Source organism: Gnatocerus cornutus, chromosome 1 (assembly GCF_029298725.1).
Source record: "Gnatocerus cornutus isolate USDA-ARS CGAHR chromosome 1, icGnaCorn1.1, whole genome shotgun sequence".
Lineage (NCBI taxonomy): Eukaryota > Metazoa > Arthropoda > Insecta > Coleoptera > Tenebrionidae > Gnatocerus > Gnatocerus cornutus.
This window is the reverse complement of record NC_142233.1, coordinates 34,295,503-34,309,683: the sequence shown is the minus strand read 5'-3', so window position 1 is coordinate 34,309,683 and position 14,181 is coordinate 34,295,503. Positions and strand designations below refer to the sequence as shown.

At 35.2% G+C, this 14,181-nt stretch overlaps 1 protein-coding gene across 2 annotated transcripts in view; it reads right to left on the bottom strand.

The window, feature by feature from the left end:
• Positions 1 to 13,652, bottom strand: part of sima (HIF-1 transcription factor component sima) — a 36,848-nt gene extending 23,196 nt beyond the window's left edge. Inside the window, exons 1-6 of one of the 2 annotated variants that reach the window (XM_088036325.1) lie at positions 13,362 to 13,652; positions 3,388 to 3,575; positions 3,189 to 3,340; positions 2,961 to 3,143; positions 2,716 to 2,912; positions 2,560 to 2,666 (exon numbers count right to left, since the gene is read on the bottom strand). In XM_088036325.1, the coding sequence (XP_087892451.1) occupies positions 2,560 to 2,666; positions 2,716 to 2,912; positions 2,961 to 3,143; positions 3,189 to 3,340; positions 3,388 to 3,575; positions 13,362 to 13,402 (868 nt within the window). In that variant the 5' untranslated portion in view covers positions 13,403 to 13,652. Of the gene's footprint in view, positions 1 to 2,559; positions 2,667 to 2,715; positions 2,913 to 2,960; positions 3,144 to 3,188; positions 3,341 to 3,387; positions 3,576 to 3,776; positions 4,090 to 13,361 lie in introns of those variants that run through there. The other variant, XM_088036318.1, reaches the window with a different exon arrangement.
• Positions 13,653 to 14,181: the final 529 nt, after the last annotated feature.

Here is a 14,181-nt window from a genome sequence, read left to right as displayed (position 1 = left end):
TCGTTAGCGTTCTGTTATTTCCAAAATAAAAAGCGTGCCAAGAATTTCAACGTAGAAACATTCGATTCTCGCGTGATTGACAGGGCAGCAAAACGTGTTACAAACTTATATAATGCTAAAAAATAGAAAAGTTTTTACGTTGTACTTCTGGAGAGCGATTAACTGTGTCTACATTCTTATCGGGGATTAATAATTGTTTTCTTTGCGCTGTTTGCGGGGTCGTGATTCACAAAGAGCCTTTTATTGTGGCAATAAAGGTACGAAAGGTGCGAATTTAAACAAATCACATGATCAGACACGAAATTGAAAGAATTCCACGTGTGGAAGGTTTTTATTGAGTCTAGAAAAAAGAGGTTTCTATGTCACGTATTATGATTAGGTGCTTGAAGTTCGGATATGTGAGGCAAAACTCATATAAAAACGAATTGTAATAGTTATTTGCTATATGAGTGTCTTATAAGACATATTAAGGAGCACAACCAGTGTAAAATGTTGAAAAATTCGATTTTTTGCATATTTCGATAGTCTCTACCTTTAAAATAACATACAAAAATTTCAAATAAATATTTCAAATAGTTTTTGAGCGTTAGTACAATAAACTATTACAGCTATTAACTATAATAAAGTTATTTTTAAACGCGTTTTTCTCAAAACTACATTTTTCTAATTTGCTGCAGTTGTAATTCAGAGACAAATCACCTTGATTTTTTTTTTGTTTTATTTTGTATATATTTTTGTGTACAATGACCCTCCAGTTTTTCATATAAAAATTTTGGTGGGCTAAAAATCATCAAATTTTCGAGCGAAAAATTCGACATTTTCAAATTCATATTCAAATTTCAAAATTTCTCCGCTATCCAAGGTCATCGCACAGAAAATATCTTCTAGTTTAACAATCAATTTATTTCATTTTAGTTCAACCACGGTCAAGGCCGCAATCACTGCTACAGTGGAGGGCTTTCTTGTTTTAGTGACTTGGAAGATACTTCATAACTCTGCCAGAATTAAATATTTTCATCTGAAAATTTCAATTTTTCTTCATTAAGTATGTAAAAATATATCCACCAAATTTGAAAACATTTAATGAAGTAGTTTTCTTTTAAAAAAGTATCAAAAATCACCTTTTTTTAACGGTCACACGCGGGGAATGTTTAATTACCGATACAACACAAATGCAATACAACGTTTTATCACGTTTGATTAATAGTTTCCTGCAGAGTATTTACCGATTTACAAAAAAAAGTTTTGGATATTAGCAGAATTTGAAAAGGATACCTGTAATGCATAAATGTCAATTTTGGTTAATAGATGGCTCCACAACTCAATGTCACGTTTATTAATAATCGCAAATTATAATGATAAAAAACAACAAATACCTGCTAATCTGCACTGAAAATAACAAAAACAAAAGAATTGCTGATGCTCGTTCAATTTGGTGACAATCTGCCAAATGTGACAGTTGTGGTTTGACATTTCGCAAGAATTGCAGAAGTTTAAAAAAATCAGGATTCTGTAAACTGCTGAACGACCAATCACAGAACAGTATTTTAAATTTGGCGCATAGAAAAATTCTCTGCAGCCACTAATGTGTCATGCATTGTTGCTATGGTGCACTGTTTCATAATGTTTGCCATTGTTTCTTAAAAACGTGAATTTAGTGAAAACGTTGAAAAGTGGAGGAAATACAAAAAGAAGCTCCAGAAGCTAGTTTAAACTTGCTACCGGGAAAACCTAGGAAGAACTAGCCGAATTAGACCACTGGAGAGGCAAAAGAGGTATCGCGACTAAAAAATGAAGACGTGTTGTTGGCATACTTCCCATACACAGGTTCTTCGACTAGGACAAAGCGTTGTATGTTAAAATCAACATTGCGAGTCAACATTAGTGTTCTATGACATAAATTATAATAACACACTAGTGTTTTATGATGTCTCATATGACATCTCATTTCAGCAGTATTATAGCTTCATAATGAAGTGAGTGGAGTTTTACAGCACGTTTTACGTAAACTGCAAAAAATCTTCAGTATACCTTGTCAATATAACTTTTAACAACTTTAAAACATAAAAATTTCCTTGAAATCTAAATAATGTATAAAAATTCAATTGCAATTTCTCTGCAATGGCCAAACGTGCACCCATTGAAATGACCGTATTTTTGAAAATGTCTCAAAAGTCAAAATTTTTATAAATTTATTATTTCTTAGAAAAAACTAAACCTTTTAGAGTTTTTTTAGCTTAATCTTATGCAAAGCTTAACATATTTTGACCTTAAAACAGCACCCAAAAATATTTCCAACTGTCTGATCAAGTCGGTCACCGACAACAAACCCAAAATTAACAATTTTCTATTAAAATTTTAACAAAAATTTGTGTCTAAGGTTCAAGGGAAGCATGAAATCTGCATACCATAAAATCACCATAAAACTAGTCGTTAATTTAAAGTTATTTTATGTGAATCTCATGAATACCTCAAATACAAAACGTTTTGATTGTATTTTATGCAAACTCATACATCCGTGGCCCATTATACATTTCAGTTTTCGACTCGGATACTTACAACACTTAAAAGCGGAGCAAATGGAGTCGCTGTCCATAGCGTGGTGGTAGTCATACACCGATTTGCCAACCAAATCGTCTGCATCGTACCCTAACACATCCATCATTCTGTAAAAAAATCATAAAAAAGATTGTTCGCAACAGTTGGAATACAAACATTTTGTCATCGGCGTGTGTGAACTTCATGTCTAAGCTGTGCTTTGTCAGGAAAGTCTGTCTAGGTAAGGGAGCCTCGATGTTGGAAGGGTGAGGAATCGGTTGTCCCACTGCAATCAAGCACCGGCGGAGCGACCCTTTGGAATCGTCTTCATTGTCATTTTCGCTCTGTACTATATGCCCAGTACAGTGAATAACCTGAAGATAGCCCAGTCAAAAAAAAATTGATACAATCTCTGATAGTACCTTGTAAGTCGCCGATTTTAGATTAACGGATCTGCCCTTGCTAGTAAGGGTGCATTTGAGCCTGATAAAGAAGGACTTTGGGGCGTCTGACTCCTCTCGAGTTTTCACCGACAAGATCTCTTTGATTTCGTCGTGATCACACGGATGACTATACTCGTAAATATTCTGACCCATCAAATCGATCTACGGGACAAAGTTAGTACCAACCAAACAACCTCAAACCCCCACCTGTGTGATTCCCAGGTAATCACTGACGTTCTCAGACATGTAGACAATGTCGCCATCCGAAGACATGACGAGGAGAAAACCCTCCAAAGATTTCAAGAAAATTGAGTCATCTGTTAGGATTTTGTGGTCGTCGGGTTCCGATGGTTCCGGTACTGTAAAACCAACATTTTAGTGGGAATTTCGCAGGGAAAAACTTTACCCAAAGTGATCATGTCTCGGACTCGGAGATAGGCGATGGCGAGTCTCATGATGGAGGCCTTATCCAGTTGGGAGACTTGTTCTTGGCAGACGGGTAAGGCTGCGGCCAAGTCGGTGAAGACCTCCGTTTCTTTGGATCTTCTGGAGCGGGCGGCATCGCGAGACTTCTCCTTTCGCTTCTCGTTATTCCTGGAAGAAAGAAAAATGGTAATTAGGGAGCGATTGGGAGTACCTACATTTCAGTTGGGCGCACGGTGGGTTTGTGGTTCTTCGAGAGAAAACACATGACAGACCTCGTGTCTGGAGCGTTTCCAAGAAAAGTGTAATTTGGAATAATCACGTTATATCATGTGGTTGAGACATAAATATCAAACGATTCGCGCCACTTACATAAAATCCTCAATATCACAAAACTCCACGAACTGACAAGTGTTATAACACCCATCAGCGTAGTAACTATAGCACTCCTGGTAGTCCCAACTCGGGGAGGCTTGACATGGTAGCGCCATGCGAGCTAGAACGCTATTCGGTCTTATTCGTCCATTTTGGTTGCAGACCTCTTTTTGGGGGCACTGATTGTACCCCACAGGGAAGCCACAGCCACTGGTTTGTGGAAGATTACTGCTCTTCATGGTACCACCACGTGTCAGTAATATACATAAAATTGTACATAACGAAGCACCTCGCCGAAACTAACGAAGTATTTTGCTTGCTACTCCCGTCTTGCTCTTATCTAATCTATTGCACTTGAAAAAAGATCGCGTTGTCTCGTTTTGTGCAAAGACGGCAGCACTGAAAGGACGCCTTTAAACCGAAAAAAATTCCTCCTATTTAGGAGTGTTATCTAAGATTTCTCTCAATCAGACATAAAGTTGGCCTTACATTGTTAACTTTTAAGTAATTGCTCACTTATGATTCGCTTCACTTTTATATCGCTTCAAGTATCTTGGAATCGTACTCGTTTACGAGTATTACCTAACGAAATCAAGGGTCGCTTGGTTACAATGTAAGTCGAGAAATTTCAACATTCGAAGAGTTCTAAATTAGAGCTTGCAGTTTTAATCTCGTGACCGTTCTAGAAATAAAAACTCGTGTCCAGCAACGCGAATCCGCGAGGCTTTCCACGAAAATTATAATTAAAAAACATGGTCCCATTAAACGGATAGGATACGTGCATTAAATAACGTGTCAACACCGAAAAGGAAACTCTCCCGGGCATGCAAATTATCTTAATAACATAGTATTACATGTGATTATGCGAAATGAGATTGATAAGCAATTCTTAGAACTAAAAGAGTTTAATTGTGTTGTCATGGTTTTATTCCTTTTGTTTCCATCAAATTCATCGTTTTTGGCCGTCAATCGTTTAAATTATTGGTAAATTCCAGGCGTCATTCGTAAAACCAAAATGGGAATTTGTGGTTCGTGACAAATAAAAACATTCCTGTCGATCATCGGGCGATGCGAGATAACTTTTACTCCGTAAACGTCTTTCAAGATCACATTTGTGTTAACAGTCCCTGTGATTTGCGTCAGAATCCTTTTTTTCCGCGGGGATTTTCCGGTCTTCAATTAAACCAGTTTTTTTCAATTGGAATTTCTGTGATCAGTGGTGGTTTTCTTTTTCCAAAAACTGGACAAAAACAGCTGATAAAACCTTCCAGGTGACTCCATCGTTTTGGTAAATAAACCGATAAAGCAGTAGTCACAATACCCGATTATCACCCATCTGATAAACGTTTGTCAATACGTTATTTCTGTGCAAATAAATTCTTTGTAATTAAATGTTCAAGGTTACCCTCTCTGTAAAACGTGGACGATGAAATTTTGTTTACAATTTTGTATCGCCCCAAAAATATCAAAGTTTGGTAATTCGTTTTTAACGACTTGGAAGTATTCGAAGATTTGGAACACATTAGTTAAGACACAACACATCAGGACCCCATTAACCTATCGATCATCAATAAAGGCCGATTCTTAGTAACACAAGTGCGAGAAAAACGATGGCGCAAACCGCGTTTTCCTATCTGTTTTGCTTCTGAAGATATTGGGCACTAAAAATTTCGGAACTAAGAATTCACTATCCGAAATTTTATTCATTACAATTCCTTTATCTGTGGACGTACGTTGAAAATGCGCAGTTTTAGATTCTTCTCCAAATTCTGCGAAAATGAACACCAATTATTTAATATTGCTTCATAAATAAGCGAAATATCGACCGTGTCTGAATTAGTGACCGAAAAGCAACTTCCATATTTAAAAAAAATAAAATTTTGAATTCGGACTATCGAAGTTCAATTTCTAAGCTAAAAAATCGCGAGAATAACGATTTCGAAAACGATTTTTTTATATTCGCTTTAACTCCGGAGATATCGAACAAAATCGTTTTCGAACCTCCAAAATTTTGGCCGAAAATTCAAACGCCTCTAATTCAGTTATTTGTTGACGGACGAGAAAAACAAGGGTAGTTTTGGATTCAGCACGAAATTCTATATGGCTCAAATTTCCTTAACTTAATAAACTTAATAACTTAACTTAATAAACGAGATAGCGACCGAATCATATTTTCAGAGGGTGTTTTTAGGGTCATTTTCAAGAAGCCATTTCGAGACAAAAATTACGTTTAGTAGGGGTGAGGGGGGGCATAGTGGGGAACTTAACAATCAATTAGCCACGCATCTTAAAATAATAGAAATTAACATTTTTTTTTACTAAATATCATAGACTAGTGTATTGCGGATGATTTTTGTTGTACTTTTTTTGAAAACAATAAAAAACTTACGACATGTGAGCATTATTTTGAAAATTTTGAAAAATGGGGGGTAAAGTGGGGTACCCTATGCGGAAATCAAATTTTTAAATAACTGTGTACCTACTTAGAAAAACTAACATTCTAAAATTACTTAGGCATCAATGCATATTGCACATAAATGAGCAGGTTCATCATATTTTGCCACTACATTTGTATGACTAGATTTGAAAAAAACTTGCTCCCTAACTTCGTGAATTTTTTAACGAAAACACTGAATTTCACATTTTGTTTTATAAAACATATAGGTTTTCACACTTTGTTTTATAAAACACACATAGTAAACTGTCAACTGACAACCAATCAAAACACGCTATTCGACTTTTTTCACGGCGTTTGCTTTGAGCAGCAGGAGTGTTACCCCGCTATGCCCCGGTACCCCACTATGCCCCCCTCACCCCTACTATCGATCGAGAAAGAAACTTGAGATCTATCAACTGGCCAAGTCTCGATAGGGCAAGTAGTTTACGAGGGACAATCAAAAAACGAAAAATTGAAAAATTTTCATCGATTGAGTCCCAATTTTTTTTGCCCAAAAAGATCGATTTCTAAGCTAAAAAACTACAAGAAAAAGATTTCGAAAAGATTTTTTTTTATATTCGCGTTAATTCCGGAGATATCGAACAGAATCGTTTTCAAACTTCCAAAATTTTGGCCCTCTGGCGACAACCCGAGATATCGACCAAACTAAATTCAAAATTTTTCATCGTCCCCAAAAAAATCGACCATCGAATTTTGGATATCTGAAAGCGAATTCGAAGCAAATAAGCGCAAACCGCATTTTTCTATCTGTTGCAGTTCCCGGGATATAAAGCTCCGAAAACTCTGGGAAAATGCCCACCAAAAGAGATCTGCATTCCACATTAAAAAAACTGACAACGGCTGCAATCCCATTAAAACGTGCAGCTGCCACGCGTTCCACATTTTCGCGACTTGCATGACGTCCAATACCACAAGGCTGCGATTCTGTTATGGGCTAGAAATTCTCGAGACCACAATTGACGTGATGCTCACGTCGGCAAAAGACCGGATATGGAAAATGCAAATCTGTGCTTCGTGGAAATTACTTGTGCAGAAAATTCAAATCTCAATTCAAACGAAAAGCAACGAAGATGTTAATCAAAGAGCAAAAGAAAGTAAAAAAATAATTAAAATTGCAGACGCAATTGATATTAGTATGCTGGAAAAAAATCGCAACTATGGTGAGCAGGAAGAGTGCGGTTTCATTCATTCGACGAAGCACCTGATATGATCAATCACACCAAGGCTTCGCACGCGGAATAAGTGAACAGTTGCCTTGGTTGGGTTGTTTCATCATCGAGGAAGTATGGCGATGTGGAGCGGTCTAAATCCGACAGAAATTTGATTAAAATAATTATGTAGAAGTTGAAGAGGTGTGTCGGTAATCTAGGATCTCTAGAAAATCTAGAATAAAAAATACTATCTGCAATTCATCTGATGATAAGTCAGCAGTTTCCCTTCCAACATATTACTAAATTAGATAAACCTTGAAACGCGAAAAAAGTGCGTAAGTGTGGAAATGTTGCGAAAAGTGCTCCTAAATCAATCACTGTCGATCTGCACTTGGAAAACAACTGTCTAGGTGTCTAGGTGTCTAGGTATAGATACCTTCTTTCTAGGAACACTAGAAAAGTGCAATGGCACTTTAGACGACAGGATCAAAATCCCGAAGGTTGTTTCTACCCAAAAATTTTGCGACTCGCCACCATGCAAAATCGCTTCCATTTATAAAAGGTGAACCATTTGAATACAATCGATTGTATCATCTCTAAAAACAAATCGCGGAGTACGATAGTGAAAAACAGCCTGAAATTAGTACAATTCAAAGATCGTTAACCGATTACCTACAATTAGGTAGATCACAGATCATCAGCCACTCGCGTGATCCTCCAAAATATCAGTAAAGATAAGAAATGTACTTTAAAATGGCACCTTAAACACACCTCTTATTTGATAATCAAAATCCAGTCGTTAAACACGCGTCATGATTTAATGAAGCCACTGGAAAAGCATTGTTTTCGATGTTTTCTAGAAGGAAACCGAAAGTTTGTTATCTGAAAAACGCACTTTACGACAAAAACAATTAAAACGACCTTGGCACACATGTCATAAATAAATGCATTACATAATTTAAGTTCAACGACTCCGGTGCCAGAACTAACATCCACGCAGTAAAGATGCACAATCCAAAGTTATCCAACGAGCAAAGCCGTCAAAATTAATTACAAATGTTCAGATTGACGTTATTAGAGCATCGGTGTTTATCCCAGAAAAATGATTTTGTTTGTTTGAATGAAAAGAAGCAGCTTCAGAAATGTATTATGTCTAAATCTATTAATAGACAAGAATTAAAAATGATTGCCCGAAATTAATGTGTTGTTACCGTTATTAGTGGAAAAATATAGGTCAACATTGTCACTTATTAAGCAAATATTGTATTACGTCTAATGACGTCAAGTCAGTCCATTATCAAGGTAACCGAAAGGATATCAAATGGAATGAATACAAAACGGATCGGAATTACCGGGCATCAGTTACCAGATTAATTAACATTTGTTTCACGGTGAAACAATTGTGGATTACGGAACACAATTGGATAATGATTACACTAATTCTCCGTTGTTGGTTAAATAATTCTATTTGTCGATGTTATTTACTGTCAACAGACATAATTAAAAACAAATTTGTCTTCAGAAACTGTTATCTTGTTCTATTTGAGCGATTAAGCAAAAGGCACTGAGCTGACGATTCTAAAATAAACTTCTTATCAATTACTGATTTATGTTAGTTGGTGAACCAGAAATTGGGGTCGGAAGTGATGTTTCGCTCCAAAAACAAGGCAAATTTTTGAAAATCTGGGATTATAACAACATGTAAAATTTTCCAATATCTGACACTCTAGGGGTTGATTTTAGATATTTCATTTTGAAAACAAAGCAAAAATCTCCGACATCCTCCAATTTAATTTGTAATTTTGGTAATTTTGATGTTACAGAAGAAACGGTTATTTTTGCGTTGTGTATTAACTCCACCAAATTGCAAAATTGTAGACCGAAAGACACAAATTTTAAATATTTTCATTTCATTCAAAACCAAGCAAAAATTGCCGATAACTTCCAGTACCATTCGTAATTTTGGTAATTTTAGTGCTACAGCTAAGAAATTTTGGAAAGTTACTGTTTTTAAGTCTTACATTAACTCCACTAAAATGCAAAATCGTAGAACAAAAAACACAGATTTTAGAAATTTTTACTTTTAAGACCTAGGGAAAATTGCCGACATCCTCCACCAAAATTCGTAATTTTGGTAATTTTAGTGCTACAGCTACGAAATAATTGGGAAGTTACTATTTTTGAGTCGTGTATTAACTCCACCAAATTGAAGAATCGTAGAACGAAAGACACCGATTTTAGAAATTTTCGTTTTTAAAACCAAGCAAAAATTGTAGACATCCTCCAAAAAAAATCGTAATTTTGGTAATTTTAGTGCTACAGCTACGAAATTTTGGGAAATTACTGTTTTTAAGTCATGTATTACCTCCACCAAGTTGCAAAATCGCAGAACAAAAAACACAGATTTTAGAAATTTTCACTTTTAAGACCTAGGAAAAATTGTCGACATTCGTTATTTTGGTAATTTTAGTGTTGTAGTTACGCAATTTTTAGAAGTTACTATTTTTAAGTCGTGTAATAACTCCACCAAATTGCAAAATTGTAGAGCGGAAGACACAAATTTTAGAAATTTTTCAATTTTTAAATTATAGATTTTTTTTAACAACGAAAGAACCATTAAGCGAGTTAAATGGGCAAATTTACGACATCAAACATCAGAAACGACATCAAACTTAATGAAGCCATTGCTCTCGCAATGTGAATGATTTATGGAAAACTGCATAAAAAATTCAACGTCTGCGGTGAATTTTCCGAGACTGCAATTGCAAAACTGTTCGCGTGATATTATGCAATTTCGTCTGTTTGAAGTCGATTACGAAAACAATTGCTTATTAATAGAGAAGCTCAATTTTCCTCCACAAAACGTAATTTTCCTTCAATTTTCCTTTGACACGCCGAATTTTTAGGTGAAGACACTCCATTTCAGTTTTCAGGTGTCAAATATGCACCTGATAACCGCCGCTTTTAATCTCTTCAATGAAAACAATGTGCCCATTATAATGAACGGTTTAACAACCATAACGAGACAATTAGTCAATTCAAACCAACACGTTTCCGTGTCTCGGCCTTCGTTTATCGCCACCAAATGAACCATTTTCACTCTATCAGTCGTTGTATTCTATTTTTAGTTTCTACTTTATTGTAAATCATGTTTGATTTCGAGGGCCAAATAAAGAATTTGAAAGCTTTTTTTCCTTTGAATTCCGATGGTCGTACGCAGGTAGCACGATACAGGTACCTGTTGAAATAATGAAAAATGCCCGCTTTCACCAATTGAGTTCAATGGCTGTCGACGCCAGTGGTACACCTTGGAAATGAAGCTGCAAATTTCTGTTCTAATTTTATGGGGTTTCAGCGGCAAGACGGTGTAATTAAATTTACCTCAGAAGTATTTTAGTATCTAAACTACTCCGTTATGTTAATAGCCTGGAGAGTCTACTGTGGTAAAAGTTGTACTTTGTTAGTCATTTTATTGACAGAAAGCGGTAGAACCTGAGTGCACTGTAATTATTGACAAGGTTTTCTGGGAACTGCATAAAATTACAGATTGGAAGTCGAAACGATAAATCAGTTTTGAACAATTTCCAATTTATTTCAGCTTAAAATTTTAGCAAATTCTGTCAATTCCTGTTAACTTTTTCAAGGTAATTTTTGTTGTCATCTAGTTTTTATTGTCATGTTTCTGGTACTGTTTTGTTCAACTTTCTCAGTGATTTAATTTAAAGTCTGGGGGTCATTTTTATCACTTACCTTGAATTTTGATTGACTATTTCGAGATGTCTCTTATCTTTCAATGTCAAAGTTTGTACAAACAATTTTATATTCAAAAGTATTAAAAACTACAACCGACAAAAATTAGGATGTGTCTAAACGAATTTAGAAAATTAATTTTGGTGGCTTTTAGGTTTCAAATTTTAGAAGCTTTTACAAAAAAAACTACAGAATTTTTTGTTTCCGTTGTACAGCCAAAGACACAAATTTTAAAAATTTTCATTTTGAAGTTGCCTCCAGTAAAATTTGTAATTTTAGTGCTAAAGCTACGAAATTTGGAGAAGTTACTATTTTTAGGTCGTGTATTAACTCTACCAAATTGCAAAATTGTAAAGCCAATGAGTCAAATTTTAGAATTTTTCGTTTTGAATTCTAAACAAAAATTGTCGACATTCTCTAGTAAAATTAGCAATTTTAGTAATTTTAAAGCTACAGCTACGAAATTTCGGAAATTTACTACTTTTAATCGTGTATTAACTCCACTAAATTAAAATTATTGAGCGGTAAACTCAAATTTTAGAAACTTTCATTTTAAGACTAAAGAGTTCCTCCACTAAAACTAATAATGTAATTTTGGTGGATGATCAATTTTTGTGGCATTTAGGTTTCAAATTTTGCAGATTTTTACAAAGAAACTACAAAATTTCCTGTTTTTAAACAACAAAATTTTGAACTTTAGTGTGACAAATAAAATGATTTAAAAATTTCAACCCCGAAAGCTAGTTCAATAGCCAATAAAAAACTTACAAACAAATCCAGAGCTAGATTTCTTTTGATTTGTGCATTTGTCATCAACATCCAATAAGTTGACCCTTTTTTGTGCATGAATTCACTCAGAAATTGTTCCAATAAACAACAGTTTCGGATGTTCGGCCAATAAATGATAAGAAGTTACGTTCGAATTGGTTGCTCGGGTGCGTTTTTTGTTATAAAAACTTCTTTGATAAAGAGAATCCCAGCCAATCGCACAAATTCTTTTTTTGTTTTAATCCGATTTCAATCACATTCTCCATTTTGTTATGAGGAAAGGGCGGATCCTTAAATAACAATTTCTAAAAAGCGTCTCTTTTGCTCTAGAAATTTAAAATTCGGCACGATTAATAAGCATGTTAGAAGTAGTAACCCAGCCAAATTTCGTTACTGTAGCATTAAAAATAACAGTATTACATTTTTTTTAAATCTTCAAAGCTTTATAGATCAATTTGATTTAAATTTTGCTACAATAATAAAATTTTGTCATTTAAAAAGTGTCGAGGAGAGTCTATAAAACACCAAAATAGAAGAATTTCTAAAATGTCAACAAAACTTTGGTCAAGGAGGCCTTACACATCTCTTCATGTTGGCACCTCTGTTACCTCTCAAGTTTGACATTTAAAAAACGTTTCAGACCTACCAACTCTAAACAAATTCCGAGGCCTACTTCGACGCCAGCACCTGCGTTATGCAAGACCGTCTGCAATATCATGTTTTCTTATTCAAGATTTATTCTTGTTTTCTGAATTCCAACCAATTAAACAACAGTTACAGCACCAAAGATTTGCATAGCTCTCCAATCAATCAATAAGACTTTACACTTGACCAATCAAAGACAATTGGAACATGAACCAATTTGTAAAATTTAAACAATTACAAACCCAAAGAGACAATAAAACTAGTTGAGTCAGTCCTGTAATTGTTGTAATAACTGTACACTGCTTATCAAGGCCCATTCACCAAAAACAACACAAGAAGGAATGAAAATTCAAACAGCTCCAGGCTATGGAAATGTACAAGACGAATTTTGATTGTGTTATCATATGATGACGGCGAAATTGCAGGTCTAGAACATACCATGGCCAAGAAGTGTTGTTCTAAAGATAATGAAATTTGAAAGAATCTCAGGAGTTGGACTGTGAGGGAATTGCTCAATTGAGAGCATTCTTACCCAATCGTGTTTCCATGTGATCAAAGCTTGAAAAACACCGAAAGCGTGTCTGTGCCAAAGAAGCACAGGCTAATTTTAAATTAAAAATTGATAATAATAAGGAAAGTAGGTTGCATTGTCTTTCAATCAAAACAGAAATTATCATAAACTTTTACCCTTGACAATGTCATCAGTGTCCTGCAGTCGAGCTTAACGAGCTTAAACGCTGATTAATAACAATTTGATTGAACCACGGAGGAATTACCCCCAAAATTACCAGTAAGGATGACAATACTAACCTGCGTTTATCTTTTGGGGCTGATTTCTGCTTTGTTTCCATGATACAGGGGTGTACTTCTTAGACACTGCTAAGGAAGGACACTAGACTTAAACCCTTTCTTTTAACAAAACGCACTCATGAAACACCACTAATAAGAACAATTTCTGAAGAGAACATTAACTTTCTGTTTGTGACGTTCGTTCCACAACATGAACTGCATTTCCTGACAGCTATTGGTGTAGACTGTAACTATGACGTCGCGGGAAATTTGAAAGTTGAAAGTCGGAGCGACACACAACCTAGGAGAGAAAAGATTGTTTAAAGCTTAATTTATGCATTTCGGGTATTTATAGCTTCGGTTGGGGTGGGGTGGAAGATTTGGAGGCGAAGTGTACAAAGAATGTTATCATTATCGGGACTAATTAAGAAGAAATCGAAGAAAAGGAGATTAGCAGCAAACGGGGCACAAGTGATGTGAAGTTAGCGCGGGGGATAAAGGGCCTTGTTTTGTAATCTTTTTTTTATTGAATAAAGATCTCTTGTTGCTAACTTAACAACACTTTAATTACCAATAATTAAAATTCTTTGGGAAAATTGGACTATCACCGATTTTATTCTTGGGTGCCATTAAGCGAATGCCACCTGTAATGTGTTGGGATTTCCGAAGATACTAGAAAGACCAAGAAAAGTCCGAGACTGAACTTAATTGGGATTCACCAGAAAAAAATTAACTTCTTAAAATCTTTGAATGAACTTTGATATCAAAAAGGTTAAAAGTAGGCAAAAACCAAACGAATTTAAAAGATTCCAAGCATGTCAATGATCTAATAAACCGAAAG